This window comes from Cetorhinus maximus, chromosome 4 (genome assembly GCF_964194155.1).
Source record: "Cetorhinus maximus chromosome 4, sCetMax3.hap1.1, whole genome shotgun sequence".
NCBI lineage: Eukaryota > Metazoa > Chordata > Chondrichthyes > Lamniformes > Cetorhinidae > Cetorhinus > Cetorhinus maximus.
In genome coordinates this window covers 68,527,186-68,554,540 of record NC_135882.1, presented here as the reverse complement: position 1 = coordinate 68,554,540, position 27,355 = coordinate 68,527,186, and the positions used below count along the sequence as shown (strand labels likewise).

The window sequence follows — 27,355 nt, the reverse complement described above, 5'->3', positions numbered from 1 at the left end:
AGTAGGAGTTCAGTTTAAAGACGAAGGATGGAAAAGGCCTTGGAGTGGTACATTATGTGTAGTTACTGTTATGAAAAGTTATTTGCATAGTTCCATGAAATAGTGGATGAGGTGTTAGGTTGAATGGAATGAAAAACTAGTTTTGTGCATATTAGCATTTTCGGTCTTATTTGCTTGTGGAACGTAATATGCAATGGGCTTCAATTATTTTCAATATCATAAAATATAATGAGAGTTTAATAGAAACTGCACTCTAGTCATTGAATAATAACTCCAGTTTTTATTCAAACTCAAGTGGTAACTGTAAGAGAAAACTATGTTACTAATGTAGAAAGCATCAAACTTTAATCTTTGGAAGAAGTACATGTGCAGCCTTTATAACCTGACTACTTTTATGCCCCAATACACAACATGTTCCATTGAACATGTACCAGTAATATTGTTTAGGTTTTAATGAAATAGATATTTTCTGTGGATACTTGTGGATTTGAATCTCAGCAATTGCTTTATTGGTTCCTCTTCTGTGCTATTTTCCTTTCCAGAAGCAAATGTCATTGCTTCCACTAATTTGGATTTGAAGAAGCAGCTAATCTAGCTAAAAGAGTACAAATTTCATTGTGGGTTACTTTGTCTTGTTTAACAGACTGAAGTAAGCAAAGCTACAAGTAGCTTTAAACATATAGTACAGCAAATAACAGACTGACTTGATGTGGCCCAATGTGGCACTGCTGTATTTCATAGACTGTGCAAACAGCCTCAAGAATTTAATTGAGCGGAATCTTATCAGCCGCATGGAATCTTATCACCTGCCCCGATGGTGCTGCCGGCTGTCCAGCCGTGCGTGCTCCCACTGGCCCTCCCATCTACGCAGCCCGCCCACCATCCTTAGTTGGATGGGGTTCCCGGGACGATTGTGCAGGTGGGAACACATCAAAAACCAGCAGGATCATGGCCCAGGAATGGTCCTGTCCCGCATTTAAAAACTGAGGCAGTAGGATTCTGCCCATTGTGTCCGAGGAAAGAACAAGAAAAAGTCTTTGTTTTAAAGGAATTTTCAATGAAATAGCAGAGCTATTATTGTGCTGTCTTTCATTTCGTAATTCAGCTTAACAGGTTGTCAATAAGTCTTAAATGCTTGTTTACACACTGGAAAAACCGTTGTTTTTTTTTGAAGGATAATTCCTTTTATAAAGTTGTTGCCAAATTGGAATAAAAAATGAAATGTAGCTTTATTATGCAACTGAAGAATACATACACTTGAAATAAAAACTCCCACAAAGTTAATTTTCCGTATAAAAATGATGATTGTTAAAGCAAAGTTTGTAATTGACGCAGTTTGTAAGTCTTCACAGATGCCACACCTGCAGCTTCAGACCATGAAACAATAAAAAAGCTTGAGTTTTCTCGAAGATGAAGCAGGTTCTTTGGTAGGTTTCAAAAGAAGAATTGCCATAGATTTTTTTTAAATGCTGCAGCTAATTCAACATTGAAACTTTCACTAGTGAAAAGCAAATCTGAGATGCTTCAAACATTTGCACCACTCCAACCCATGTGGCACTATTGTCACCCTCAATGCTGCAATTTCCAAGCTCATTTCACACACTTCCTCAATGTCACTAATTTGTATGCATATAAACTTTGCATATGAAGATGCTGTTACTAAGAAAGGGCTTGGGATTTGTCTGATAGATTTTATTTGTCTGATAGAGTTGACCAGGGAAATAGAGCTACAGCTGGTTACTTCATTAGGTTCTCTCATTGATTGAACCCTGCTGAAGTGATGCAGCAGACTCCACGATAACTGCTGGTAATAGAACAAAATGAATTCTTATCACAGAGATTGGAAAGGCCATTAACCTCGGCCTCTGGTGCTTTCAGAAGTTATAGACAGGAAGCTGCGTGGTGACTGGTAAAACTGTTTTCTGTCTAACCACAGGTCACGTTGGAAGGCATGTGTGAAATTTTTACCCTTCGGCTTCAACATAGATGAAACAATTAAGAGACAGATGTTTAAAATCATCCTTTAATAAACAAGGAAAAAGAAGAAAAATATCAGAATGGAAAGGATTTTATCTTGATTATTTTTAATGCAATGATAATTGTTTCCATCAGACTTGCTGTCCTGCTGCAGGAACAATGATATAAGCAATATTCACTGACAGAATATTAAGATACCATTTCCATATTTTTTAAACCTGCACACAGTTTTATATGAACTGCTGCTTCCTGTGCTGCTTGAATTGGTTGAGAATATATCCATCTATTCATAAGTATGTCTGCTGTGATCTGACATCGGACACTGAACATTATAAGATAACCCACACATAAAATATGTATCCTACAAACAGATGCTTGATATTTCTTTCTGTTAATGGTGAAATAAGAGTATAATTAATTATCACAATTATCCCATTTGAACTATCTCGCTAACTTCAGTATCAGAGTGTAAAAACTCTGATAACAAAATTCTACAATCATTCAAATTGGACACCTGTGAGGTTTTCATACTATTAAATTGCAAGTATATATTTCAACTGAGGCACAGCATGTTTGGCTGTATTCTGTGAGCTTTTCATGAAAATGGCTGATTAGTAGTTGCTGCCTTAATGTTCTGACCTTGAGTGAAATTGAGGCATTTGGTGATGAATGTGGTCAGTTGTCTTGGCTGGAATAAGCAGCTGCTGTGTGTGTTGTGAAAAAAATATAAAGTACCAATGCCTACACTGACTATAGTTATATTTAATTCCGTTCAACCTGTTGAAAAAATCAGTTGTGTGCTGATGCAAGAAGACTGCTATCACTGTGACTCCTCCCCCAAAGATCTGGTCATTTTGAAACAAAAGACACTTGCATCAATTTATACAAAGGTGCAGGAGGTGGGCAACATGTCCTATAATTCTTTACTGCATTATTTATAGATGGATTTTTATTTGATCTCTGTGTGGTCTTTTACAAAATACAGAAATCACTTAAAACTGGTTTCCCAATTAGTAACTAAATAACTATTTAATGAAGTCTTGTGGAGTGAATGAATCAAGATGAAGTATAGCTTTGAATCAAGGGTGAAAAACAGCAACACATTCTAGTGAAAAATGATGATGGGAGTATTGTAAATCAACAGTCAAATATCACATGATCTATTCATTACACATTGGTTAATTATCAGAAGCCAAAACCAAACTGATCTCATGCACTGATGGGCTTACCTGCAGTGTAAAAACAAATCTTTGCACTGCTTGGCTTATTTTGTATAACTAGCCAAATACTGTACTCAATGCAATAGCTGAACATTTGGTGAGTATAATGTCTGCTCACTTTATGGTTCAGTGTAAAGTTTTGTTTTATAATGCTCCTGTGAAGTGCCTTGTGACATTTTACTTCATTAAAGATGCTTTTTAAATGCACATTGTTATCAGTTGTAGTTTTCTTGTTCATAAACCAGCAGGAGTAACATCATACTTGTTAATCCTTCTGTGTGAATAATGTCATGGCTCAGAATACAATCATACTGACTGTTGGCATCGGCATGGAAAGCCACCACCAACACAAAAACCAATAACCCAAAGCAGAATACAATCCCAACATAAAATTGAAATAATATACTTCTAAATAATGGAAAATACAGGGAGGGATTTCAAGGTTGTAATCTAATTGAATAGTTTAAATGATTGTTTAAAATTGCTCGAGTCCATTCTCATGGTTGATGACACTGTCTGAACCCTAAATTAGATTACAACCTTGTAATCACTCCCAGGTATCCTTCATTTTCTGTTAGAAATGGATGAAATAGATACACTTGTTTCATGAGGTTTCAGTTTTTCAGACTGATGTATAACACACACTATTTGGATATGAGCTATAGAAATACGCAACCAAATCTGCATTAGAAAAAAAATTCAACTCTAAATGTAGGTTGCTTGAAGATACAGATTTGTGGAGCAAATTCTTTCGAGTTATCAACAGTCACAGATTGCAACTCTTTTGAGTACAATCACAGTTCTTGGTTTCCGGGAGTGGGACATGAACCCACAACCTTCTGATTCAAAGGCGAGGGTGCTATGGACTGAGCCACAGCTGACACCTCAGATTTGTGGAGCAACTCTTTCCAGTACAATCACAGTTCTTTGGTTTCCAGGAGTGGGAAACTCTTTCGAGTTACCAACAGTCACAGATTGCAACTTCTTTCGAGTACAATCACAGTTCTTGGTTTTCCGGGAGTGGGACATGAACCCACAACCCTCTGATTCAAAGGCGAGGGTGCTATGAACTGAGCCACAGCTGACACCTCAGATTTGTGGAGCAAGTTGCACCACTCAGTTAATTGGTTAATGCTTTCAGGTGATGTTCCACTGTTTACTGTTTTAAACTCTTTCGAGTTATCAACAGTCACAGATTGCAACTCTTTCGAGTACAATCACAGTTCTTGGTTTCCGGGAAACTCTTTCGAGTTATCAACAGTCACTGATTGCAACTCTTTCGAGTACAATCACAGTTCTTGGTTTCCGGGAGTGGGACATGAACCCACAGCCCTCTGATTCAAAGGCGAGGGTGCAATGAACTGAGCCACAGCTGACACCTCAGATTTGTGGAGCAAGTTGCACCACTCAGTTAATTGGTTAATGCTTTCAGGTAATGTTCCACTGTTTACTGTTTTAACTAAGTGTGGGTTAATACCTCACTAAATTAGCGAACAGAAGAATTTTAAACAAAATCATTAAGCAATTACTTGAAAATAGCATTAAGCAGAATTTTTAACCTTTATTTATCTCTATAATTTTCTAAGCATAAATCAACAGAGTCATAGGACGATATTTTAACTCATTCAAAACTCACCCATTTAAAATCATTTTCATACTGTGATAAATGGGAGGAAGGTGCTGAACTAATTTATGAATAAATATAAAGGCTCCATATGCCTGAAACATATGTTTTCTGCCATAAATGATTTGAAAAGAAAAATACATTTTTATTAGACTTTTATTGCTTGGGTTCAGCAATGATGTAGACAGTCTGTTTCTTAGCCACTTCAGGCTATCTATCTATTCATTAGCTGCTGCAGACCTTTTCCCCATGTATTACCAGTTTAGCTGATATGTTGAGCATAGTTCATGTAAACAAAACCTGAGATAGATATATTCTCCTTAATGTTCTAGATCAACTAATTCCACAGTTTATAAAATCCTAAACTCACTTAATAGTTATTTAGGTATCAAAGTTGTGACCTGTGATTGGAACCTCTTCTCAGGGTACTGATTACTTACTAGTACCAGGTGTAACACCTGCCCTTTTACCTCCTCTCTCCTCACTGTCCCCTCACTGTCCAAGGCCTCAAACACTCCTTCCAGGTGAAGCAGTGATTTACTTGTATTTCTTTCAATTTAATATACTGTATTTACTGCTCAGAATTTGTATCCTCTAGGTTGGGGAGACCAAACGCAGACAGGATGACCGCTTTGCGGAACACCTTCCCTCAGTCCATAAGCTTGACCCCGACCTTCCGGTTGTTTGCCATTTCAATTCACCATCTTGCTCTCATGCTCACATTTCTGTCCTTGGCCTGCTGCAATGTTCCAGTGAGAACAGCACCTCATCTTCCGATTAGGCACTTTACAGCCTTTTGGACTCAACAGGAGTTCAACAACTTCAGACCATGAACTCTGTCCTCCATTTTGAATTTTTCTTTCCCGATGTGCCAATTTGTATCTTGTTTTCATGGGCAGGATTTTGCCCTTGGCGGGTGTGTTCGGCGGGGATGGGCTGGTGCAATCGGGACTGCAATTTCACACGGGTGGGCTAATTGAGGCCCGCCCTGAGTGGATTGTGAGCGGCAGCGCTGGGCACTGCCTGTGTGGGCGGGGGAGGAGGGAGAGCCGGGCCTGGTGCGCAGTTCGCGCACGTGCGCGAAAGAGCACTTTAATCTCTCTGAGGCACGGACCTGCCTCAGAGGGATTGATGCACTTTTTTAAAAAACTAATAAAGGCAGTAAAATTTTAATAAAACATGTCTCCTCACATGACTCTGTCACATGAGATGGGACATGTTTTTAATTCCAAAGTAAAGTTTTTTGAGGCCCGCCCTGAGTGGATTGTGAGCGGCAGCGCTGGGCACTGCCTGTGTGGGCGGGGGAGGAGGGAGAGCCGGGCCTGGTGCGCAGTTCGCGCACATGCGCGAAAGAGCACTTTAATCTCTCTGAGGCACGGACCTGCCTCAGAGGGATTGATGCACTTTTTTAAAAAACTAATAAAGGCAGTAAAATTTTAATAAAACATGTCTCCTCACATGACTCTGTCACATGAGATGGGACATGTTTTTAATTCCAAAGTAAAGTTTTTATTTAACGTGTATTAGCTTTAGGAAACCTCTTCCCACTCGTGGATGAGGTTTCCCAAAAAACGTAAAGGCCGCTTGGCCTTTTCGCCTTCCCGCCAACCGTTAGGTTGGAAGGGCAGCATAAGTTTCAAGTTAATGAGATTGTTATTGGCCTTAATAGGCCTTTTAATTATCGGCGGGCGCGCAGCTGACTCCGGCGCACGCCTGCCGAATGAAACATCGTGAGACTGCGCAATAATGTCAGCACGCACACCTGATGTCATCGCGCATCATTTCACGCTCAGCGTAATATTCTGGCCCATGCTTCTATTATCGGACAGAGCTGACCCATATTCTGCTAATAATACCTACTCTGGACCAAAGCTTCGTTTCTTTACTACTACCATTACCACACCTCCTCTGCCTTTTGTTCCATGATGATTTTGGTATTTAATCTCCTCATCCCTCTAATCTACCCCTGACTTTCCCTTTTGTTTCACTTGACCAGCCCCCCCCCCCCCACTTTTTCAACACACCTCTGCAGATCAAAAGAAAGTCATGTTGGACTTGAAACATTAATCCTCTTCTTCTCAACACACATGCTTCCAGACCTGCTGAGATGTTCGAGCATTTTCTGTTTTTATTTCATATTTCCAGCATCTGCAGTATGGCTTTTATGATACTAATTTGTCACTCTGCTCTTGGAATATGACAGTGATATAAATGCAATAGCATACTAAAAGAAAGAGTAATCTCCAGTTTGCTTTAAATTAAGTGCCAGCTTCTGCTTTTGAATATTACTATAAACAGTTGTGTACTGATTTCTGTGACGACTTCTACAAATACGTAATGAAAGGCAATCAAGCACTGGCTTGCATGGGCCACAACAAGAATGTGAAGTATGTATCAAGATCTTGTGATATCAAATCCTACCTGTATGTGTGCATGTGCTTGTTTATCTTATGCAACCACACCCTGACCCCCACACTCCACCCCTCCCCCCCTCCGCCTCCCACCCCCACCAGCCATATTTATGTTTACAGTCCTTCATTCAGGTAAAGGAGAGCATTTTGGAGTGCTCAGGAATATTATGCTATGTAATGGCACTGACATTTCCTTTAGTCGTAGCAGGAGTGTAGGCTATTTGGGTCTGGAGCCCATTGCCCTCGGTATTCTCCTCCTTCTAAATGGTCAAAAATGCTCTTGTGGGAAAAAGCATTATGTTTTAAACAAAATGAACCATTGACCCAGCAATGGCACAGCATTTCAATTGGAAATAACCAGACTTTTCTTTGGACAAATGGAAAAATATTTATTATGATTCAAATTTATCTTGGGTGCTGCCACAAATATCACATTTGCAGTAATGATACCCTCACATTTATCAGTCATGCAAAACTGGCAAATTGTGCATACTCTCCCAGGTTCCTATGACACCAAGAGACTTTGACATTGCACAATAGTTTAAAGCATATGATGGTTTATTGACATTGTTTACATCTCTGGCAATTTTTATTTCCATGTTAAACCTGCTCCATTTATACCATTGCAGAAGATCAAAATCTAACCCCTTTTCTCCACAATATCAATGTAAAGCATCCGATAGTGCAATGATTCAAAACTCACTTTTGTTTATGTCTGGAACAACTGCGCTTGTGATTACTTTACAGCAAACCTACTATGATGGTAGGTGACTGTAATAGAATTGAAAATCATTTGTGGATTTTGTTGTCAGTTCAGTTTAGGTTTACCTAGAATACCCTTCCTCAGTAAGAAGCAGTCACACACAATCATCTGATCTAAGATGACCAAACATTTGCTCTAATGTTTTTTAGGTCACATTTCATAGTATTGTTACAGGACATTCACTATGGCAAGAACTTCACTATAATCCACATAATACACCACTTTCAAAGACTATGCCTTAATATAGGTGAGATCTATATCCTAGTAGTAATGCTTTTAACTTCTACATGGAACCTGATAGTTTTGTCAGTATGTCAGAGGTTTTTGTCCTGAAGTCATTATTATTTACCCATAAGCAGAAGGCGGCAGAGTTTGATCTCAGAGATCCCTGAAAGGGCAGTTGAGGTCTAACATCAAGGTACGGTATCCAGAGTCAAAATTAGAGCAGATATCAGCAATAAAATGGCATCTCCAGAGCCTGAGAAACTATATATGAAGTGATGGATTTCACACACAGTAATCTTTTTCTTCCTTGTAAAAGATAGTCACAACTTCTGGGATCTTTTCTTGTTAATCTGTAACACTTAATATAAATATAAATTAAGTGTGTTTTATATTTTCTGCTTTATCTTGTAAAACTATTGTCCATCATTACGTTAAATATTCCTTTGGGGAAAAAGAGTACTCTATTTTTAATGAATGGATGGTAGGAGGAGGTGTTTAAAGCTGGTAGTAGAGCAGGAATGTTCATTCAGAGGGTCAGAACTCAGAATCATTTTCATTTGAAGATGGCATTTGAACTTGATTCTCCACAGAGAGCTTTTGTACTTCATATAGTGAAAGGAGAAGGTTGCTGCTCTTGACCCTAGATAGAACCATTTGTAAAATTAGAGTGTTCCATCAAGGGGAGGAGGCAGCTTGAGGAAAGCGGGACCAATCCTGCCCTCTAGGAATTCATCTCCCATTGGTCAGTGACACCATGGCTAGACTGCCTTGGCTGATGACAGAACTATGATGCTGAGGGAAAAAGGGGGCACAGATTTTTAGGAAGGGCAAAATATTATGAATTATTATAGTTAACGCTTAGTGGGCTTTAGACGTTAATTGTGGTTATCTTCCAAACAGCATGTGCAAAATATAGGCTCAAAACATTAAACTGTTTAGAATTAGATTCTTTTAGCCCCTCGTTAAAATTTAATAAATGTTAATTTTATTCTGATGATTAATGCTCTCGTGCCATTCTCCATATTATACATTTTAACCTTTTTTTTGTCAAAAATGTTGTTCAAAGCTACCTTTTAACGTGCATTTCATTTCATTTCCAGAATAAAAGTAGCATATATTTAAACTGCAATTAATACCATTTAGGTATTTCAGATGAAAGCAGATTAGGAAATGAATCATTGCTCAAGCATAAGCTTATGATATTCGGCACAACTGAGAATGTGACATATCTATTACAAAAAGACAGTTAAAAATATCATTGAATTCACTTTGGAGATCACCTAACCCTGGAGTTTCTGCTAATTAATTTTGATTATAATTAAGAAAAGCTACAGCTCCAACATTCAGCAGGGCAGTATGCCTGTTTTTACCACAGCATGTAATAAACCCTATGCATTAAAAAGTACTTTGAGCTCTACTTAGACCCTGTGGCCTTGAAAGTCTCACGTTTTATAATGAGAAATGTATTAGGCAAATAGACTGCCATGTCCTCCTTCAGCCATTAATTTGATACACTTTAGTCTTTTCCTTGTAAGCAGGGAAATATTACTTGATCATTCTTTTTAATTTCTGCAGTACATGACTTCATATTTAGCTATAGATGCAATGGGAAAAATCAGGGCTTTTTTTTTAAATAAAAAGATGTAAAAACTGTGCAATTTCTTATCAAACCAGATAGGATTTTCTTTCTTTGGATTTTGTTTCATAATGAAAATACAAGCAGGATGTAAGATTTTAATGCACGTAGGAGTCATTTTGAAAAATTACTGTATGTCTTTCGGAGGGTTTAAAGTATGTATATTTCCATAAACAGCTTCTAGTTTCTAATAAGCCTCTGTTGCTCTTTTACAAATATTTTCTTTTTGCTGCATTCAAACAAATAGATAAAAATATGTATCTGGTGAACAGTTTACCTCAGAGGTTTATTTGTTTGTGGCATGTTGGAATCCTCTAAAGTTATAGCCTCAGCACTGCTGTTTGCTATTAAGTTGATGGGGAGAGTCTATCCCACAGTTGCTCTGTGCTGCTGACATAAAGTCTTTGTTCACGTTCAGATTAGTCAAACTGTTGTGAGGGTCAGGCCAGGGTCAGACTCCATGATGATGTATAGGAGAACATGTCTGGGAATTTCTCTCGCTCTTAAAACACATACCAGAAAGGCAGAAGAGAGCCGAGCAAACTGACTGATGAGACCCAGATGATAGTTACTCTTACTGGGTTCATAATTTGCCTTTTAACACACCATGTTTTATTAATGTGTGCCGTGATAGCCTTGAAAATTTCATGTCCCCCGAAGGTAAGGACACTCCGTGACACTTCATTTCCTCGCCCACGGGAAATGGGTCAGTAAATCCAGTAAAAGAACAATGCATAAATTCCCAAGGATGAGAAAGAAAGGTCTTTCACAAGCTTTCTAAGGTTGTAGGGCCCGACACTGGATATGAGCTGTGTGTGCACTTGGCATTAACAGTCCTATCAGGTCATGATCACAGACTCACAGCAGCCCAAACTGTGCTCCCCTACCACCTTTACAAATACAGCCTTGTCCACCTACTGCGACCAGCGAGCTTGCAGAGTCTCTACTTTGATTAACAATCAGGGTCGGAAAATACTGAAACACTACCATTGAGACAAATAAGAGAAGTAGATGCAGTTCAATAGAGTTTGGAAACCAATTCTAATCAGTATGAACTGGGTTAATCTGTGCACATCAAGGTACAAATCAATTTAGATCAATCTGTTTTTAACACACCCTTGAGATGGATTAAAAGAGATCAGTTTAAAATGATCCCATTTCTTGTCTCTGTGTAAAGGCAAAACCTATTCATATCAAATCTAATACGCACAGCAAATAAATTGAATTGGTTTCAAATTGAAAAATAAAATTAAACAATCTGTACTTGTGTGTAAAAGCAAACATAGCATTTGTTATATGCATAGAATGTTTTAATCCACTGATTGAGCACAGCACTCAGGTTTATTATTTCTACATTTCAGAATTTTGGAATGCTGTCACCCAAAAGTCATCTGAGTGCTAAACTAGCAATTTTTGCAACCGGCTGCGGCATATGACAGGGAATATTTCACCCTGCTGTCAGAACACTATCAATAAAACATAGCATTCAGAGTGTGCTCATTTCTCCCCCTTCAATCACTATAGCATTTGCAATGAAAATGTTATGTTATATTTATTCCTGAGCTGATGTGTTGTGCATAAATGTAAAATGGGATAGTAATATGGAATGTAAGGGGTTAACTTGTCTTAGTCAGTTAACAAAAGCATTGCTTATCAAACAAGGACTGGGGGACTGTATCTCAGTGTGCTCGGGACCTGTTCACTTCCTCAGGGTCAATTCTTATGGTTATGGTTATTAAGATTTTATGAATCTGATGAGTGCAGTCTTTTGCTTTGACCGACAGAATACTACGCCATTTTGTTTCCATCACCTAATTTGTTTAATTCCTACCGGGACTTGCAAATATGATTTTTATTTTGAAATGCAATGAACGCAGCATGCAGTGCTGTGGGAGTTGCAGTCTGGTTATCTGGCATTACTCAGACTGCTAAAAATTCATTAAAATGTGACATCAACACAGTGAGAGACAAATGATCACAGGATGAAAAGGAACAGTGGGCATTTCATGGATTAGTGCTGCGCAACCCTAGCCATGCAGCTAACTGCATAAACAGATTAATCCAGCACGATTACAACTTGGAAGAATATATAACTATTTAAATTGGTGTCAGCTTTTGTATTTATAGATTTGGATATGGATATAGATGGAGTTGTGCAATGCATATGTTCTATAGCAAACATTTTTAAATGGATGTCAACTGAAAGTTGTTTGAGAGAATATTACGTTTTATCTAAAGGAGTGCCCCCTATAGACAGTCATCTTTTCTAAAATGAATCATACATTTTCCAATCAATGTAAAATGACCAAAAATCTAAATTAGCTAAATTTTCTATTGTGGCATTCAGTAAATGTTATGCTTGACTATATTCAATTATGTACTGTTGTTAAAATCCTGCCAACAAGTAAACTATAAATTTTCTAGTATCATTCATATCAACAGATGTAGATATGTTTTATAATCATTTTTACAAATGCTGCGAGAAAACATCCGAAGTTTGACATTAATTAGATATCCAGACATGCAATTAACTACATTACTTTAGATATACCAGAGGTAAATAATATTTTACTTAGACTTAACCTTCCAATAATGAGTAAAAGCTTTGAAATTAGTACTGGGCTGCATATGGTATTTGTTTTATTTTTTACAATCTGTAAAGTACAGGCTATGGAATAGAGTAAATGTTTCCCCTAAACAAAACCCTGCAGTTTGTAATCTGCTTTCCTAATCTCCCTCACATTTTTAATTGCAGATGAGCAGAGTGAAGACTCTGAAGGTCCTGGTAAAACCACTGTTTCAGCTGGTGCTTCTGATAACAAGGACAAAACTGAAAAAGACAACAAAGAAAACAAGAAGTCTGACAAAGACTCTGGTAATACTTGTAGATTTTGTCATTTTTCCATATTAAATTTTCTTTGATCTTAAAATTATTTGCACAGTTCCCCTCCCCCGTCTCAATTATATTCGTCACATGTGTGTTTTACATGTGATTTCTATCAGTAGCCTCACGCTGACCTATTTTTAATCATAACCATCTGACAGGATAGATGCGGATAAGTTGAAGAATATTACAGAATGGCCAGTGAGATTATTTTTTAATCAAATAAGTTTGCGTGCTTGTAATTTTAAGCGCCTTTCATTAATCTTTGCTGTACTTGTGATTCCTCTGATGACATATTAATTTTGCTTAAGCTCAGGATTAGATACCAATCATGTATTTTTTCCATTATGGTGAGGCATATCAGTATCACTGACCAGAGGCCTTTCAGCCTACTTATTTTTTAGTCATTTTCCTTAGTAATACAAAGCAGCCTTCTCTACCTGAGCAATAAATTCTGAATTAATGCTTTTTGCAGAAGTTGTCTTCCTATAATCGCATCTTGCATAAAACCAGCATCTGGTATAAATACCATAGCTCTGTTCCTTATTTTATTTGGCGGATATTGCAGGATGCATGATTTGCTTTTTTTCGTCTTAGTTTGTATTTTTCTGATTTTTTTGTATCAAAGAGAAAACTGCAGTCAAGAATTAATATTACGTTAGCTGCTTTTGCAGCATATTAGGCAGTTAAATTATGTTGGATGCAGTGAAGCAGAAACACTGAAATAGGTTAAAAACTATTGGTTCCAGGTAGCCCTATGTCTTTTTATGCACAGAAGACACACGAGCTCAAAAATGGGTCTGTGAAAATAAATACAAACTTTTTTTTAAACAAAGGAACACCACTGCCTTGCGTGAAGATTAATAAGGGAATTTTAATAAGCATTTACAAGTGGTAACTTTATTGACACAACAGCTAGTAGGCAGTTTCAATTCTAGCCAAATTGACTTGCACCAGGAAAATAGATTTTCGCCTTTTCAATTTAATTTGCACAACTTCAAAATCATTTCAGATTATGCAATATAGACCCTAGTAAAATAAAGCCCGGTTAGGTGCTAAACCTTGTCATTTTGTGTTCTAGCATTAAAACACTTGTGTCACCATGTTGTTTGCATGCAAGTTTATCTCAGTAATTGGTACATTGGGATAATCAGGAAGCAAAATTCAAGCAGCTTTTACTGAACTGAAAATTCATCTGGTGAAGCAGAACTCACCAATATCTCATTTATATTGGCACTTTAATCTAGCGTCACTTTAGATTAATTATAATCAGAATTGCATTTTCAATGCAAATGTATTAATCTGGATAAACTCCAGATTAGTTCTGCACTTCATTGATGTAATGTGTCTCTGACAGGGCTTAAGGGAACAGTTTTCATAATAACAGTATACACAAGTAAGATGTAAATTAACCTTCATTATTCCAAGCGAAATTACCATTAGACATATCTTAGTTTGTGAGCAAGCATTCCTTATTCACAAACATTAATTTATTTTTATTACTTCAAAATAATTTAGGTATGTACTAAGGAGGGAAACCATAATTCTTGATCTATTGAATTAAAACTAAAACATTAAGGACACAGACTTTATAAGGACAAATCTGATTTTTTTGCAAGTTTTCTTTATGGCTAATCAAAGACTTTGTAAAATACTCAAAACATATTCTCATCCAACTGTAGGCATACTAGTGCAAAGTTTGAGCTTTGGACTTGATGCATGACTTAGTTTGACATTAAAATGCTGCCATTTGAACTATGGGTCAGTAATGGTTAACCTACTTTTCCATCTCTGTATTTCACATCAATGACAAGAGATGTAAAATATAATAGAAAAGCACTACATCTGCTATTGTATTCTATTTAACTGCAGTCATTTAAAATCTTTGAAACCAATTAACTAATGATGGACTGTAGTAGAGATTTAGTACTAAAATTCACATTGAACAATATTTTAGATTTGGTGTTCCTGTAATGCTATGGATTAATAAACAATCTGGATCAGAAAATTTCTATAATTTTACAGTCAGCTTCTGAACTGTACAGAATGTTAATATTGTAGGTTAAAAGCAAAATAACCAATCTGCATTTTTGAAAGCCAAAAATGTCATACTGAAAGCATCCAATTAAAGCTTTTTGTTGCATGAGGTGAATACTATGTAAATATGAAATTTGTGATGCTGTAAATTTAGTTAATACATTCAGCATGTCTGACGCAAAGGCACATCTCTCCCTGGATTAAATCATTCCAAACATCATCACTTATAAGATTCAAAATAATATTTTAATATTCAGATTTTAAAATATTATTCTAAAATGTTTTATAATTAAATTGCAAGGATGCATGGTTTTGTTATACTTAAATGCTATATCAATGTAACTATACATTGTGCTGTCAATTGTATCTAAAAATTCAATGATTACATTAATAATGGGGTCGGTGTTACAAAATAGTACAAATAAGCGAATTTTAATATTTTTTCAAATGTGCAGTTAAGGACAGTGGTAATGGTTTTCTTAAATGGAAGTAGCTAACAGTCTACTACTTCTAATTAGCATCTCTAATTCTTTGCAACATGAGTATTTTAGCTGATTGGCCCCTAGAATTTTTCTTTCTCATCTGTATTCCCTCTTTTAAATATTTAAACAGGCTGTTTGCTACTCTCGCTTTGGATGCTCTCATTATCTGTTCAGCGATAATCCTATTAGCGTTTGAAATACATCACATTTGTTTTCAGATACTATATTAGTATTATTTGGCTCTTTGTATTACTGAGGCCTATAATGCTTGTGGATAATTCAGTACCAATTATTACTAACAAAAAAAAGCACAAACAATGATGGTTGAGATTTGGACATAAGTCACAGAATTAATTTAAGAAGTAGGCATTTGGATATAGGACATAATAGATGAATGTGTTTTATTTGTACCCACTAGACAATAATTGGAACTGTATACTAACTAGATGATTCTATGTTAATAGTGCCACATTATCTTCAAGTAGATAAGCAATGTCAGGGCTATTTTTGAAAATCAGATCTCGCAGACAGCAGCAATCAGCAACCAGGTTAATTGCCTGACTTGTAGACTAGATTCTTGCTGTGCAAATATCACACACCACATTTTGTTTTGTTGTAATTGACCAAGCAACCAGGATCATGAAGAACTTGTGTCAATCTGAGAAATATCATGTGGCAGCTACTTAGAATAGTGCATTATTGTTAGAGGTGAAAATAAAATGAGGTCAGAATACATACATAAGCAGAAACAATTTTGTGTGAAGGAATGTGACAGCAAGCTCTAAAGCTGAGTATTAAACATAATGTTAATAAAAATTAAATGTCAGCCATAAATGTAATATGTGCTGCTTAAGGACTTGCTTGTCAAAAGATAGCATTTATGAAGTAAAAGTATTTGTCGGTAGACAAAAAGATAGGTATGATTTTTTTTCTACTAATGATAGCTCTTGTCATGAAGACCTTTCTAAGAACACGCAATAGGAATAATTTACGTATATTAGAATTTACATAGTGCCATCTGTTTAAAATAGCTTCACTGTCTTATGTTTCATTTAAATAAATCAGTGTGTATTCATCACATAGTATATTCTTTTTATATACATTTTATATATATTATATGTATTTTATGTAGTACCTGGCACCAATTGATTCCTCATATTCATTGCATTATGGGATATATTTTCACGACATTGTCCAATGATGCTGTCTTCACCTTCAAAATAATTCAGTTTCAAACTGACTGGAAGATGGTGAAAATTGAAAGTTAAAATTCAAAGTGCTTATAATAAAGAGCTAAAAAATATATAAGATGCTGAGCAGGGATGAGATTGTAAAGGTTGGTAAATGTGCTTTTCTGTTTGCCATGAGATGTATGTGACATGCCTACCCAAAACCAGTGTAATATCCAGGCAGTTTGCTGTTGGAAAGAATACTGTGATAGGCTGGAAGATCAGCATTGCACGTCTGAGACTGATGTGCCTATTTTTTCTTTTTTATGACATAGAGCTGGCTAGACTTTTATTCCAAATATTTGTATCACAGGTAACATATCACCAGATGTACAGTAGCATACAGGTTATGTTATTGGACTAGTAATTCGAAGCCTAGATGAGTGATCCGGGGACATGAATTAAAATCCCACTATAGCAACTGTGAAATTTAAATTCAGATTAAATTAATCCGGAATAAAAAGCTTATATCTTTGCTAGTGACCATTAAATTATCAAGTTGTTGTAAAAACGGTTCAGTAATGTGCTTTAGGGAAGGAAATCTGCTGCCCGTACCTGGCCTGAGCAATGTGTGATTCCAGGCCCACAGCAATGCCCTTCGAAATGATCTAGCAAGCCACTCAGTTGTACCAAACAGCTACTACAAAGTACAAGAAGAATAAAGCAGGGTGGATAACCCGGCATTGACCTAGGTATCAGCAACACCACTACTAACCTAGCTTCCCAAACTTGAAGGTCACAGCTGCTACGCTGTGGAAGGTGGTGAAGTAATCAAGGGATAAACCAGCTTCTTCTCATTCTCACCAATCTACCTGTTACACAGGCATCTGTCCATGACAGTATTGATAGCAATGGCCATTGCACAGTCCTTGTAGAGACAAAGTCCCATCTTCACACTGAGAATACTGTCCATCATGTTGTAAGGCATTACAGCCAGGCTAAATGGGATACATTTTGAACAGATCTGGCAGATCAAAACTCGGCATTTGTGAGGTACTGTGGGCCATCAGCAATAGCAGAATCGTTTTCCACCACAATTTGTTACCTTATAGATCGGCATAACGCTCACTCGACTCAGGCCAGGGGGAACAATCCTGGTTTGATAAGAAGTGCAGAAGAGCATGCCAGGAGCAGCACCAGGCATACTCAAGAATGAGCTGCCAACTTGGCAAAGCTACAATACAGGACTGCATGCATGCTAAATGGTGGGAGCAGCATGCTACAAACAGAGCTAAGCAATCTCACAACCAACAGATCAGATCAAAGCTCTGCAGTCCTGCCATATCCAATTGTGAATGGTGACGAATAATTAAAAAACTAATGGGAGGAGGAGGCACCATGCACATCCTCATCCTCAATGACGGCAGAATCTAGTGCATGAGTGCAAAAACAAGGCTGAAGTGCAAGTGCCGAGTGGATAATCCATTTTGGCCTCCTCCTGAAGTCGCCAGTCTTCAGTCACTTCGACTCACTGATTAAAAGAAACAGCTGAGTGCACTGAATATAACACAAGCTATGACCCTATCAGCATCTCGACTGTACTCCTTACGACTTGTGCTCCATAACTAGCCAAGTAATTCCAGTACAGCCTCAACACTGGCATCTTCTCAAAAAAGTGGAATATTGCCTAGGTATGTTCTATCCACAAAAGCAGGACAAATCCAATCACCACCCCATTAGTTTACTCTCAGTTATCAGCAAATTGATGAAAGGCATCATCGACAGTGCTGTCAAACTCTTTCGAGTTATCAACAGTCACAGATTGCAACTCTTTCGAGTACAATCACAGTTCTTGGTTTCCGGGAGTGGGACATGAACCCACAACCCTCTGATTCAAAGGCGAGGGTGCTATGAACTGAGCCACAGCTGACACCTCTATAGGAAACTCTTTTCGAGTTACCAACAGTCACAGATTGCAACTTCTTTCGAGTACAATCACAGTTCTTGGTTTTCCGGGAGTGGGACATGAACCCACAACCCTCTGATTCAAAGGCGAGGGTGCTATGAACTGAGCCACAGCTGACACCTCTAAAAAGGAGCACTTACTCACCAACAAGCTCATTGATGCTCAGTTTGTGTTCCATCTGACTAACCAGCTCCAGACCTCATTACATTCTTGGTCTAAACATGGACAAGAGCTAAATTCAGAGGTGAAGTGAACGTGGCTGCCCTTGGCGTCAAGGCAACATTTGACTAAATGTGGTATCAAGGAACCCTGGTAAAATTAGGGTCAATGGGAATCAGGAGAAAACTCCCCACTGGTTAGAGTCATACCAAGCACAAAGGAAGATGATTTTGGTTGTTGGAGGCCAATCATCTCAGCCCCAAGACATCGCTGCAGAAGTTCCTCAGGGTGGTATCCTAGCCCCAACCATCTTCAGCTGGTTCATCAATGACCTCCACTCCATCATAATATCAGAAATGGGGAAGCTCACTGATGATTTGACATGCAGTAAGACCTGGACAGCATTTGGGCTTGGGCTGACAAGTGGCAAGTAACAGCTGTGTCACCCAAGTGCCAGATAATGAATATCTCCCTCAAGGGGGAGTATAACCATATCTCATTGACATTCAATAGCATTACCATCATCAGATCCCCCACCATCAACATCTTGAGGATCACCATTGACTAAAAACATGACGGGACCAGCCACATAAATACTGCGAAGACAGGAGCAGGTCTGAGGTTGGGTTTCCACAGTGACTAACTCACCCCATGACTCCCAAAAGCCATTTCACTATTTACAAGACACGAGTCAGAAGTGTGATGGAATACCCTCCACTTGCTGGATGAGAACAGCTCCAACAACATACAAGAAGCTCAGCAATATATAGGACAATGCAGCCTACCTGATTAGCATTCAATCCACCGCCTTAAACATTCACTCTGTCCACTCATATGGCTGCATCGTGTACCGTCTACAAGATTCACTGTAGCAAATTGCCAAGGCTTTTTCAAAAGTGCTTCCCAAACCCATGACCTCTACATACTTGAATTAGGCTGGCAAACACAAGGGAACACCAACACCACTTCAAAGTTTCCTTCCAAGTCACATACCATCCCAGCTTGGAAATACATCACTGCTCCTTCATCGTCACTGGGTCCAAATCCTGGAACTCCCTATCTTCACAACTTTGTCTCTAGTGGGTTCAAAAAGGCAGCTCAGCATCACCTTCTCAAAGATAATTGGGAATGTCCAATAAATACTGACCATACCATTGGTGGCCACAGCCCATGAATGAAGAAGAATTAAGCTTGAATTTTACGTAGTAGAATGGCCTTCATTACTAGGGTAAAAAAATGACCACCAATAAGTATCTAAGTGCTATGAACATTTAGTATTGTTTTGCACATAAAAACTTAGTTAATGTTTACATGTTGAATGCAGTGTTCTGAACTGTACCAGATTGAAATCCAGGTTGCTGAGCTCATTAAATTGTAATATTGATTAATTTTCCAAGCTAGCAAGAAGTTAACAAAACAACTCAGAAGCAATTATTGAGTTTATTATGTTGGTCTGTTTTTGCAATTCTTTGTGTAAGCTTGTGAAAGAAGAAGAATTTCTTGTTAAAATTCAATTTTATGCTGTCACTAAATTCTTAGACTCAAATATATATAAAATATTTTGGCTATTTTTTTTAAATTTACACTTCTGTATGTTTTCCATCATCTTTGAGTATTGCAGTTCCCTTGAACTGACAGTCAGTGTAGCTTTGTGTCTTGTGGCTTCTGTACAACAAAATTAATTTGGATGTTATTTGCTAAAATATCAAAACTAAGAAACTAGTTTAATGGAATTACTAGAATATTATGCTGTCAGTGTGTAATAAGAAATTACTGAATGCAGGGGTGATATTCTTTTGTACACTTAGCTGGTAAGAAGCAGTTCTGATGATTTCAGACAATGGAGTTTCTCTGTTCAACCAGTAGGAGGTGCTTATAACCTGCTATCCAGACACAATTGTGGCACCAGTTGAGCTAAAGCCAAGTAAATATTGGGAGCACTATTTATGCATGAAGATAAATTAATTTCTTTAATTTGAAGAGAAATCTTTTGATTTATTCTGCTACTTTGCTGCTGTTCTTTCCTTTCTCCAGAAATGGTGAATAGTGAACAAAGCAGCGTGGCAGGCTGGTTGCTACTAGATAGGCTAAAAGGGACTGCTTACATCTCTGGGAGTATATTTGTAAGAAAATGGAAACATTAGAGAGCTTGCCTCTTTACATGATGAGCTAAATCTAAATAGCCTGCTCACCAGTTTTTAATAAAAGTGAAGGACATAACAGGTTTTTGTGTGCTGAATTGCAGTTCATGAGCACATTCATATGCTGATAAGTCATATTCTCTTCACAGGGACAATTACGCTATGTACAGAACCTCAAGAAAGCTCTGTAGTGGGAGACCGGTCACTGCCGCAGGGGGGAGATGATGACCTCGCTTCCAAGAGACCCCGGTCAGATGGTAGCAGCAAACCCAGTCAGGAGCAGGTAAGAGACAAAAGGGGATTTTCTATCAGTTGTTTTTTTTTCCTTTTATGGTCTGTTTTCTTTATAATTTTCCCCCCAATGAATTGCTCACCAAATAGTTCCCAGCAAATTATCTATAAAAGTTTTATTTACAAATATTCAATCTGTCTAGAGTTACCTTTGCTGTATCTTGACATAAAGTGTTCTGAAACAAAATCACTCAAGGTGAAATTGTCTTAATTTTTGAAACAGTATGAAAAGGGGTCCATCGGAGAGTACTGAAAATGGCAACTTATATAAAAGTCTAATTTTTCACAAGAATAAGGATAAAACTATTTGAAATCTTACTGTGAAAAGTAAGGACAAGTTGATTAGCCACTTTTTCTTTGTTATAAAGCTGACCCTGTTGACATGAAGGATTAAACATTGTATTTAGGATTAAACATTGTATTCAATTTAACTTCATGTTTTATGAATGCACTCATAATTTCTCACTGCAAAATGAAATGATACGGCTATCTTAAAAAGCAGAACAGAGAAACCTTGCGTGCTATATACCACCAGTTTTTAATATAAATTTTATTAAATGCTATATGGTTACAGCTCTACCAGTGCCCCTACTGTAATTATAACAGTAAGGATGGAAACAGGATCCAGATGCATGTCATGTCCCAGCATTCCATGCAGCCAGTCATCTGCTGCCCTCTCTGTCAGGATGTTCTCAGCAACAAGATTCATCTACAGCTCCACCTGACCCACTTGCACAGCGTGGCACCTGATTGCGTGGAGAAGCTACTTATGACTGTAAGCAGTTTAAAATGTATCTCAGTCAAGCAGTTTTTGGCTTCAGAACTGGAAATTGAAATCCATCATTATTTGAAATATAAGCTTGAGAGTTTATTGCCCTTTTCAGAACAAAACGTATTCCTGTTGTGATTTATGCTGTAAGATAATTACTAATTTACTTTTAGATGAACTGTGCTGCCTCTTAAGCATAATATGTTATGAGTGGTTGACATACTGATCCACATTTTCCCATTTAGAAATAAAATAGCAATAGGGTTGTGATCTAAAAGAAAATATATTCTTGCACATTAGGAATAAATGTTTCTGATTTCTACATAGTACATTTCATACTACATAGCTTTTTAAGACTATTCTAATGAATTTGGAAAGGAAATGCATCCATAGGAGAAAGCAAGCAAAGTAACAAGACCCATGATGCAGTTGCTGAAGAAACAGATTAAAAGTCACCTAAGAAATGAGCAGGATTTAAAGAATAATAGTGGCACAGAGTTGTGAGTACTAGAGGTTATTTAAAAGGCAGTTGAAGATATCTGTAATGAGCATTCAAAAAGGTAAAATGTCAAGAGCAAAGTGAGCTATAGACAGCAGCAAGAAGGATTCAATAAAATCTTTTAGCTGCATATAAGGAAACAATGCTTTGAAGATGAGATGGGACAATTTATGTAGAAGTGTAAAGAAAGGGATAAAGAGAAGTAACAGATGTGTGGTGTGAATTATTTAGGTGTCATTCGTGCCTCAGTGACACCAATATAGCCTCCGAGTAAGAATTGTGTGGCTTCAAGTCCCAGAGCTAAGCACATAATCCAGGCTCAGTACATTAAGAGTTTACTGTTGTGAAAATACTAAGAAATATAAAATGTCTTTACGGCACCAAACCCCACGAGTACGCAAGCATTAGGAGCAGGAGTAGACCATTTGGCCCTTCAAGCCTGTTCCTCCAATCGATCTGATTGTTGTCTCAACTCCACTTTCCTGACTGCCCCCATAACACTTGACTCCCTTGTCAATCAAAGATCTATTCAACTCAGCCTTGAATATATTCAATGACCCAGCGCCCATTGTTCTCTGGGGAAGAGAATTTCACAGACCATCTGAGAGAAAAAAGTTCTCCTCATCTCAGTCTCAAATGGGAGACCTCTAATTTTTAAACTGTGCTCCTAGTTCTAGAATCCTCCACAAAGGGAAACATCCTCTCAGCATCCACCCTGTCAAGTCCCCTCAGGATCTTATACGTTTCAATAAGATCACCTCTCATTCTTCTAAACTCTAATAAGTATGGGCCCAACCGCCTGAGCTTTTCCTCATAAGCTAACCCTTTCATTCCAGGAATCAGTCGAGTAGATCCTGAAATCTTCACGAAGTTAGTGCTTTTAGAAGTTTCATAGGGCTGCATTTTACGGCTGCAAATCGGGTGGGCCACTCCCCTCGCTTACGTAAAATATGGCACGATGAAGTTGTGTTAGAAATCTGAAGTCATCCTGCCAGCCTGATAATATGGAAGGTCAGTAGGTTCTGAAATCGGAAGCCCACCTGCCCTCCCAGAAGGAAAAAACAGTTTGGACCAGTAGTCTTATTTATTTATCCAGTATTAATGGTGTTCCATTTAAGGTATACAAGACTAGTTCAGACCAGTATTCTTATTTCCCAGTTTTTACTGTTTTTCATCCTCCTGGGCTTTTGAAAAAAAAACAATTTACAAGCTATTGAGCTTGTTAAAAAGCCAATCAACTGCAATTTTTCATTGCCCACTCTATTGCTAGTCACACTGGAAACATGTTGGGAGTGAGTTATGTCAGGTATGTGAAAGTGGCACCAGGGTAGATGAAAAGGCCTGCAAACAGGACCATGTCTGCTTGTAGCAGCAGAGTCTGTTGCTGACGGTGGCAGCGTTTGGCTGTTAGTAGACTTCATTTGTTCACTTTTTAGAGGCTGACATAACAGTTAAGGAGAGAGTGAGAGGGCAGGGGGCCTTTAAATTGGTGGCTGGAACCAATTCACAACCTAACCCCTCTCACACTGGATGTCCTACCCTAGATGCCCGATTGGGTGCAGAGCCTCCCTTCACAATGCTAATTATCTGGTATTCCCACCAGCTGGCCTCTAATTGGTTGGCCGCACTTAATTTAGCTTGCTGAAATGGCAGGGGTGGGAATTCCCATCTACAGGGCATTTTATGCACACTATCAATATTCAGGTCACAATAAGTAGTCAGCATAGATTTAGAAGCATAGGTTGCACCTACTGGATCCTTTAAGGAAATATCCAGATTAGTTGATAAGCACTGTTCATACAATTTATTTTGAATTTTCGGAAGATTAGGCCGGGGAATTTCTCACAGCTGTTCCCTCAGTTTCGTCAGTGGAAACCCCAGAAGCAGGAGGAAATTCCTGCTCTCATTGCACCAATAGCAAATCAACTGGCCAATTAAAAATTCACCAATAAAAAGCTGAAATTGAAAGAGAGCCTCTACCTCAGTGGCTCATGGGCCTATATTTTTCTGCTTCCATCTATGCCAAAACAAAGGCAAGGGGGAATTTTAAAATGGCAGGCAGGACCCAACTCTGGGATTCCCACTCCTATTCCCAGTGTGTGGCATTTTATGGTGCCAAGATAAGCATGCAAGCCTGCACTCAGCAATTCTGCCCTTGCCTACCTCATTACAGGGCTGGGCATTTTAGACCCCCAGCTATTTTCATGGAGTTGGGGCGATTAATTGAGGAGTCACGGTTCACAGTATGCCCCTTCCTATCCCCCTGCAGTATAAGAATGTGTTTCATTCCTACTGATCAAATCAAGTTCAGAGGAGAATGATAAGAGTAACTGCAGCTTTTGAGGCTTCTAGTTAGGAAGAGAAAATCATAGAAGTAAACTTTCTTTTTGGAGAAAAGTTGAAGAAATGCATGATCCAGCTCCTTAAATTTCCAAATGGCGTAGATAATGTTGATTTAAGATTGGTACTTGGACTCTAACTTGGACTGAAAGTGCCAATGTAGATAATGGGAGTAGAGCCTTAAGCAAGACTAGAGATGATAAAAATGCAAAATACTGCAGATGCTAGAAATCTGCGCTAAAAATAGAAAATGCTGGAAACACTCAGCAGGACAGGCAGCATTAATGGAGAGAGAGATAGAGTTAATGTTTAAGGTCAATGATCTTTCAACGGAACTTAGATATTTTTTCACTGCAGAGTAATTGATATGCGGAGTAGAGCCCCACAAAAATAAATAATGTTGATCATTTTTTTTACCAAGAAAAACATAGATTAATTAATGACAGCCAACATAGATTTGTTGGTGGCAAATTGTGCCTGACAAAATTGATTGAGTTCTTCAATAAAGTAATGGAGAGGGTTGATAAAGATAGTGCAGTTCATGTTGTGTATGTGGATTTTCAAAAGATTGTTTGATAAAATGCCACTTTAATAGTCTCATTAGCAAAATGGAAGCCCACAGAATAAAGGGACATTGGCGACATGGATAAGTGACGGAAAGTGGAGAGTAGTGATAAACAGCTGTTTGTCAGACTGGAACATGTCTGTAAGGAACTACTGCCAAGTTTCAGGCCACAGCTGACTGCTACTGTCTCTGTGAATGTGCAAGCTGTATGTGGCATGGTACAGCAAATTATACAACTCAACATCTGCCCTCCTGCTGACCTAAACACTGGCAGATTCCCACAGTCTTTCTAAAGTAGGTTTTCCAGGTTTCATAGAAATAATTGGTGGCATTTTGGCAAGTACAGCCATACAGGCAGCTTTGCCTCTTGATGTAGTTATGACATATCTTATGGGGTCACAAGTGAAGCATGGAATGCTGTGACTGGCATGTTTTTTTTCAAAAAACTTCGCTACATATCTATAAGTCTTCTGACACACTATCCTTTGATAAGATGAGCCCCAAAAAGCTAAGCATCCACCACAGAAAACCATGTCAGCTCTCTGTATAGATGCAGCGTGCTAGGTGTGAGCAGAAGAACGTGCAATGCCTCTTGGTCAGGCTGGCATGCCTAATATTGCTCCACAGATATGATGACTCTTCCTCTGAGCACATCAACTCAGAGAATCCATATTGCTAATCCTTTCAATACCAATAAACAGAGCGACTTCATACCAGAACCCACCTATCCACCCTACCCCTTCCCTGCTCCCCGCTTTCTGGAAAATATGATTGACAACACCGGCATTAATTGGGTCCAACTAAATCCCACTCCATTTCCTGACCTAGCTAACATCTATATTGAAGTACAAACAGGAGGTCAAAATTGATTCCCATTTGTTCTGACTATTAATGTTTTTCTTTTTGTTTGAATATATTAAATGAAGTACAGCACACAGAAAATGTTTTGGTTATTGGCTAATTTAAAGATGGGACAAATAGAAATTCCTCTACCTGCATCAATCCCATTGGCAAGATTCCTTCTCACCATGATTTTCCTTTCATTAAATGAATTACATTGAATAAATTCCATCAAAATGTGTACATTTTGCTTTAATAAATGCAGTCATTGTATGTAATATTCATACTGCTTTATTACAGAGTCTCTTCATGCGTTTCTTTTAAAGGTGTCTGTTCCAGATGGGGTGAACCCCACCAGCATATTGCCTTCAACTGGTTCTGAGAAAATGCAATGTTTCCTGAGTAATACTGCAGCTGTAACCACAGAGGAATCATGTAAATCATCTGGTAAGCCTTCATTGAAATGATAGTTGGCTTTGCAAATATTTTATTGTTTGTATGAGAATGGTTTAACAATAGACCCATTTGGTAAATTTGAAATTTGAATGTTAAACATTATTTTCTCTGACTGCCAAATGCCCCAAATGTGCTTTAACAACACATTTACACTGGGAAGAGTTGGGCTTTGCGTCACAAGGGGATGCACTTTCTTGCCACTAGCAGCAAGGTGTGTACTTATTTACTCTGTAAAAGGGGTCCTCACTTCTCAAAGCGCAAGAATGCAAGCAAGAGGGTTGGGTTCAAAGGACAGTCGAAGCCTTTGTGGTATTCTGGACCGTTCATTAAGATAATTGCATTTCACAACAGGACCAGAAAGTATGCAGAAGTGTTCCCATTTTACCAATATCTCTCCAGAATTTCTAATAGATCTACTAAATGCTCCAGAGTTTGTGCAATATTTTAAGTGCATGAAATTGAAGTCACCTTCCTACATTCCCTATACCTGGCCAAGGTGTTGGTTTCCATACCATTTCTGTTTCCATCCATTTGAGAGGGTCTTTGAGGCTTAGTTTATCTTTAAAAAAACCCACTGTCATTGTAGTTTGCAGAACACCACTGGGTCTTGGAGAGTGTTTTGGATGTGAAATGTATCAAGGAACAGCTGAAAGATGATAATCTGGACTTTGCAGTAAAGTTGCACAAGCCTATAAATAATGTTCAGGTTGTGAATCTGAAAATGAGTGTTCTCAAAGAATTCTAACAGGACCAATGGATTCTTCAATAAGAATCCAGATATATGTATAGCATTAGAACGGCTATAGATATTTCCAGAACCCTTCTGATTTCTTGTGGTGGTTAGTGGAGCTTGTGCTGAGGTGGGAGGAATGTAGAGTTGTCATCCATATACAACGTTTAC

General features: G+C 38.0%; 1 protein-coding gene across 2 annotated transcripts in view; it reads left to right on the top strand.

Annotated features, from left to right (window-relative positions):
• Window positions 1–27,355, top strand: part of zfhx4 (zinc finger homeobox 4) — a 249,213-nt gene that overhangs the window by 198,468 nt on the left and 23,390 nt on the right. For both annotated transcript variants that reach the window (XM_078540278.1, XM_078540279.1), the window contains exons 5-8: window positions 12,612–12,731; window positions 20,844–20,977; window positions 21,560–21,760; window positions 26,325–26,445. In XM_078540278.1, the coding sequence (XP_078396404.1) occupies window positions 12,612–12,731; window positions 20,844–20,977; window positions 21,560–21,760; window positions 26,325–26,445 (576 nt within the window). The remainder of the gene's footprint in view (window positions 1–12,611; window positions 12,732–20,843; window positions 20,978–21,559; window positions 21,761–26,324; window positions 26,446–27,355) is intronic.